Genomic DNA, 6,000 nt, shown 5'->3' with positions numbered 1-6,000 from the left:
TTTTCATATTTAGATAAAAGATGAAAAAAACTACAATTATGAAAAGTTGGCCCCACAGAGAAGAGGCTAAACAATGAAAATTTAACTTTGCACTTGGAAAAAAGAGAACAGAAATGATTTAATGATTAGGAATATGATGAGGTTGTTTATTGGGGGATTAGGAATATGATGGGTTCTGTATTTTTGAAGAATATGCTTACATATATATATCCTTAGTTCATAAAAAATTAGAATTCAGAAATGTAGGTGAACTCTTAATAAAGCACTTCATTTTGGTGAGGATTATTAACTCTTCATTTTAGGTACTGAAGTTTGATCAACCATCTTCACTTCATGATTTAAAAGAAAAAGATAAATACTGGATTTAATTGGAACAACTGTATGTGCAGATACCAAATAATACATGGGTTCAAGGCTAAATGGTCATTGAGTCTCTTTTAATTCTAGTAGAGACAGTACCAGTAGCTTCCACCTATGCAGCATTGATTATTTCACAGATGTCAGCAATGGACTCTTTAGGTATCTTTCTTAATCCCTGAAACAGGCGGCTAAAGTAGGTATTACTTTACTATGTCTTCTTCTACAGGTAAGAAAACTAGTACTCTACTCAAAGAAGTGAATGCAGTTTCCCAAGGTCACCCAGCTAGGAAACAATGGAATTGGGATTATATGATGGTTCAATCTCTCATTTCTTCATCTTTATAAAATAATCTAAAGGAAACAAAATAAAACCGCATGTGGAGATTACATAGTGAAATGGTCAATCACAGGCAAAATAAAACTGTAGCCTCTAAGTTGCTTTTATTTGTATATATGTAAGTCTTTTTTGAATTACAACATTGACCTCCTTTGAGAATATCATTGCTATTATAACTGTATAGTTCTAATATCCATCCAATGCATAAATTTTCTACATTTATAGGTGGGTAATTTAAAAATATATACATGGAAAAACATACAATGCTTACAAACAAATGCAAATAAAAATCTTTAAAAATCTTAGAAATTCATTAAGCAGGTTATGTTGATCCTATTAAAAATGGTTAGTCTATGTACAATACATAATCTTTAAAAATACTACTCCAGGAAACAAAAATTCTTTGGTTCAGCAAAAGGATTCTCTAAATGTGGAAATTCAATTTGTTAAGGATGCGCCTTCTTGGGTTGGGCCTCACTTAACTGGTTTGGCTCTTTAGGAAGCATCTAGCTAAATCTTTCTGAATGCTGAAATATGGGTGGAGAGTGGGTAGAGGTTGCTTTTCCCATAGAACATTAGCATGTGAAAATATAACCAGAAGCTTGAATAATGCAGGAACTTAGATGTTATTTTTACCCTGCCAGATCAAAAAGACACAGAGAAAATCTGCTTCCCATCCATTTGGTGGGATTGTGGTCAATGCATAATAACATTCTCTAGTAAAGTTCTTAGGCACTGGCATCCAGAGCCATTGAAACTAGTCTATTCATTGTCTGGAAGATTGCAGAGAGGAGACAGAAGGGCACATGCTGGATGCTCCTTATACTGAAGTCCTGTCACCTCCCCAGCGGTTTATCTACCTTAAAAATCTAAAATTATAAACACATCCATGACTCACATCTCTTTAAAAAGAGTTATTGATGCAATAGTGATTATAGGGCATCAACGTGAGCCAATGAGATTTTCATTAAAAATTAACTGTGGTTATTCTATGCTCTTGATTTCTTAATGGCAACAAACACAGAACTGGCCAAAATATCTCAGTTTTAAAGAGTCAGTAACCTTACCTATTAGAAATTATTCTCCTCCATATTTAATGGGAAGGAAAGGCCTTCACAAACTTGGGCCTACATGTTTTCTACTTTGTAAAAATATTTAGTATATAAGATAAAACCTTTCCAAGGCCCATCACTTGACCACACATTATAACTACCTTTAACCAGGCTTTTGAAAAGTCTCTGAGGTACCGCAGCTGGTCACAAAACAAAAAATATTTTTTGCTTTATTTTTTCAAAGTTCCTCAATGGAATATAATTACTGGCTGGGTGAATTAACTCATTTACGTTAGGAAGTGGTACCACTGACTAATACTTAAACTTGCCTTTCCCCAGACTAGTAACAGGAGCACATTAATATGTTTCTAGGTTGAATGCAGGTGAAAATCAAGAGTTTCTATCGACTACAAAGATTTCTGCAAACCATGGCTCGGAGATGCCATAATGCTCACATGGAATTGTTGGGAGCAGGGAAGTTTTCCGAAGTTCACCCTGTTCTTCCTTCCATTTGCATGACTTAGTTGCTCAAAGACAAGACACTTCTTAAACTTTATTAGGACTCAAAGGAGACAAATATGATTGAGATGGAGCAACAGATTGCAGAGAAAATGATGCCCCATCAAGAAAAATGGTTCTGATTGTGGAGAGGGGAATAGAATAGCCTCCAACATTTGAGAAAAGCAAAGAATAGAATACATGAATAATTCAGAGCATATAAATGAGACATTATAATTCAGAACCACCTTCATATCCACATTGTCCACCCAGCTCTTGGGCAGGGATTTCTCTTCCCTAATGGTCTTCCAAAAGACATTATAATACTCCAAAGAGAGAAATCATCACTATTGGATTATTGGTCCTTATAGTCCTCTTCTGGATGTATAGGCAATAATCATCTTTTCTTCTATCAGAAGTCTTTATCCCAGCCTGACAGCTCATCTGGAGGCACTCCTTTTTCAGGGGGATACTTGTCGAAGTAGCTGTGGTCTGTGGGTCCACTGAGCTAAGAGAGGAAGAATTAAACCAAAAGTGAGGATAACGTTGACTAAGCATGCTATTAGATATGGGTAATGCTTTTTTGGTATCTGAACACTGCTTTTATACTGCAATCACTGGTAAGTTATATGTAAGAGAAAGAGGACCAATTGTCATTCTTGAGTCACAATCTCAGCCTCTGAGATCTCCCCTTTAGACCAAATCCGGTCACTGCATTACATTCAATAGAAGCCACTCTGGCCTGAGGAGGTATGTCTAAAAGAAAAGGTGATAGAAATTTTTTTTTCAGACTGAAAAACATTTTAAAAGCAAATGTTTTTTTGCTTTTAAATGTTTTTTTAAATGTTTAAAATGTTTAAAAAAGTTTTTTTTTAAAAATCAAAATTTGTAACTTTTAAATCCTTTATCTACTTTGTAAAAGTTTCTCACCAACCTTGATTTTTTTTTTTTTTTTTACCAACCTTGAATTTTTATATGGTTAGTTGACCCATATAAAGTTTCCAGAATCCCAAACGAAGGGTCAATTCAAAATATTATTGACCCTGTTGAAAGAGTGAAATGATTCTGGAATTAAACTCTTTTGCAAATCAGGTGATTTTTGATTCTTTACATTCAAACAAATTTTTTAAAGTACCCGACTGAATTCTCAGCAGATACATCTATATCAGATACTACTTACAATGAATCATAATGTGTTTTTTTGGGAGAGTGGGGAGATCACTCAGAAGGCATTCAAAGTGACATTGCTATTATAAAATTCTCCACTCCCAGTTACTAATTTATGTGAACACAGCTCTCAGCACTTACACCCATAGCATTTTAAAAAGGAATAGAATTGATGTGGAGCCTGATCCCCATTTTTTAAATAAGTAACATTTCTCCCACAGGACATAAATAATTTCTTTTTAAGAAATATTTTTTAAATACTTATTTAAATTTTGCAACATATATCTGTTGTTTGATACTCGGTGCTATAAAAATGTAATTACAACTGAATCCAGAAGAAATATTTCTGTTGTCACAGAAATTCTTATTGTCACAGGAATTTTAAAATTTAGAAAATTGCAGTTGAAAGCCATTTAAAGAATAATCAAATATTGGCAGGCATAAAAAGATTTTTACATAAGAGGAAACTTTTTAGGGAAAATGGATAGAAATATAAGAATATAAATTCAGAGAGGAAAAGGAATTATGTAATATTGCCGTCTGTGTATTTTAAATGACTATTTTGAATGGCTAGTGAGCATCAAATCTCACTGGTATTAAGATTACATTATATATATCTAAAGGAGTAATGTTTTACTTTAATATGTCAATATTTACAACAAACTAGAAATCACATCCTCCACAACAATTTAAACATATGGTAAGAGAATTGAGAGGTCAATCTAAAAATGTACAAGGAGAGACATAGATCTTTGAAATTCCTTTAACACAGCATAGAGTCTATAGGGTGTTGACCAGAATCATTTCTGAGTCATTCTCTGTGCCCTCCCAGCCCTAAGTTAGCAGATGTTCTGTTTTCTCTAGAGCTGTGATGTCCAACCAGCAAAAGGTGGTGATCAAGCACCTGAAAGGTGGCTAGTCTAATTGAGACTGCTATAAAATCCATTTGGGATTTCAAAAACAATATAGAAAAATAAATGTGATGTCTCAATATTTTATGCTGATTCCATATCAAAATGGTCATTTTCTGATATACTGAACTAATTTAACTTAATTTCACCTATTTCATTTTACCTGTGGCTAAACAGAAAATTTTAAATCACGCTAGGATTCATATTATACTTCCAGAGATCTCTGTTAGCCTGACCAATGCTGAGTACCTGTGGACTTAGATTTATATGTAATTGGTTCCTGAGAGCTGAGCTGATCTCCATGAAAGATGAACTACTATTTAGTCCCTGTAAAATTGCTAGGACATTTTCACTTAATTTATAAAAAGTATTTAAACCATCTTAGATGTGGTACATCAGAACATACCTCTACTCTGTTTACAAAAATAAAAACTAGAACAAAATCAATAAAACAATATAGTGGAGACCATACCTCTCTCTGTAAAGGTGATGGAAGGTTCCGCGCTTTCAGGCCCTCCCAATTGAAACCGTTTAACCACCTGAGAAGTAAAAAGAGTACAGAAGAATATTACTTGCCTGATACACTATTAGCATATTAAGTTATCCATCGGTCCATTTTGTTGCCTCCCCCCTGCCCACAACAGTGCAGTGGCAAGTGGTCAGGGGGGAAAGTGTATGACCATGTTGGTTGTCTGGTCTCATAGTGAATCCAGGCCCACTAACCTCAAGGGGCTAGTTAATGCTGCCCAGAAACTGGTCTAGATTTCCCTGTTGTCCCACTCCCTTAGACTCATAATTCATCCTTTGCCCTCTCTCCTCAAACTTCCAGAAACTTCCATCCTCATTCCCAAATGATGACCTGGCTCCCTATTTCACTGAGAAAACAGGGCTGCCACAATCTTCTACCAGTTTCTCTGCCTGCCTGCCCACATCTGTGTGTTCCCTTCTCTCTTGCAACAAGAGTTAACTGCCTTTGCTTCTAGGGAAGGTCAGCTCAGCTCCTCCACTGTGTACTTGATCCTGTGGGCTCTTTGACTCAAGAGCATGCCTCTGCCATGCTCCTCACTCTTGAATCTTCAATGTCTATCTGCTCAATCATTCCCATCAGGATGGAAACATTTTATTTCGTCAACCACAAAACACCCTCCCTTGACCTGAGTTCTCATCCAATTTGCATTTTATTTCTCTCCTTCCACATAAGGAGAACTCCTTGAAAGTTATCCACTCTACTCATTTTCTCCTAACTACACTACAATCAGCATCCACCCTCCTCCACTCCTGTGAATCTCCTCAACTCTCCATTTTTGTCTTACTCAACCTATGAGCATTTATTGCTGTTCATTACTCACACTTCCTGAAATATCTTTTTTGCTTGACTTCCAGACATGTTATTTGACCTTGGATGCTTTCCCTTGTTTCCCACTGCTATTTCCATAGGAAGCTGGTAGGCTCCAGGGCTCAGTCCTTAGACTTTCTTTTTTCAACTACTCTCACTTGCTGGGTAATCTCATTCAATTTTGTGGTGTTAGCATTTATGTATCTACTGGTTACTATTTCCATTTCCAATCAAGACCTCCCAGGCTAATAGCTATAGCTGCTATTTATCATCTCCCAAGCAGGTGTCTAACCTGCATCTAGAATGTATCCGGACCACACTGGAGCTCCAAATGTGCCC

General features: G+C 35.9%; 1 protein-coding gene across 1 annotated transcript in view; it reads right to left on the bottom strand.

Annotated features, from left to right (window-relative positions):
• Positions 1–776: 776 nt before the first annotated feature.
• The window catches only part of PRKG2 (protein kinase cGMP-dependent 2), a 100,581-nt gene continuing 95,357 nt past the window's right edge, over positions 777–6,000 (bottom strand). Inside the window, exons 19-20 of the mRNA XM_038582312.1 lie at positions 4,798–4,864; positions 777–2,755 (exon numbers count right to left, since the gene is read on the bottom strand). Coding sequence (XP_038438240.1) covers positions 2,660–2,755; positions 4,798–4,864 — 163 coding nt within the window. The 3' untranslated portion in view covers positions 777–2,659. The remainder of the gene's footprint in view (positions 2,756–4,797; positions 4,865–6,000) is intronic.

This window comes from Canis lupus, chromosome 32 (genome assembly GCF_011100685.1).
Source record: "Canis lupus familiaris isolate Mischka breed German Shepherd chromosome 32, alternate assembly UU_Cfam_GSD_1.0, whole genome shotgun sequence".
NCBI lineage: Eukaryota > Metazoa > Chordata > Mammalia > Carnivora > Canidae > Canis > Canis lupus.
The sequence above is the reverse complement of the archived record's forward strand: the minus strand, read 5'-3'. Positions and strand labels throughout refer to the sequence as shown.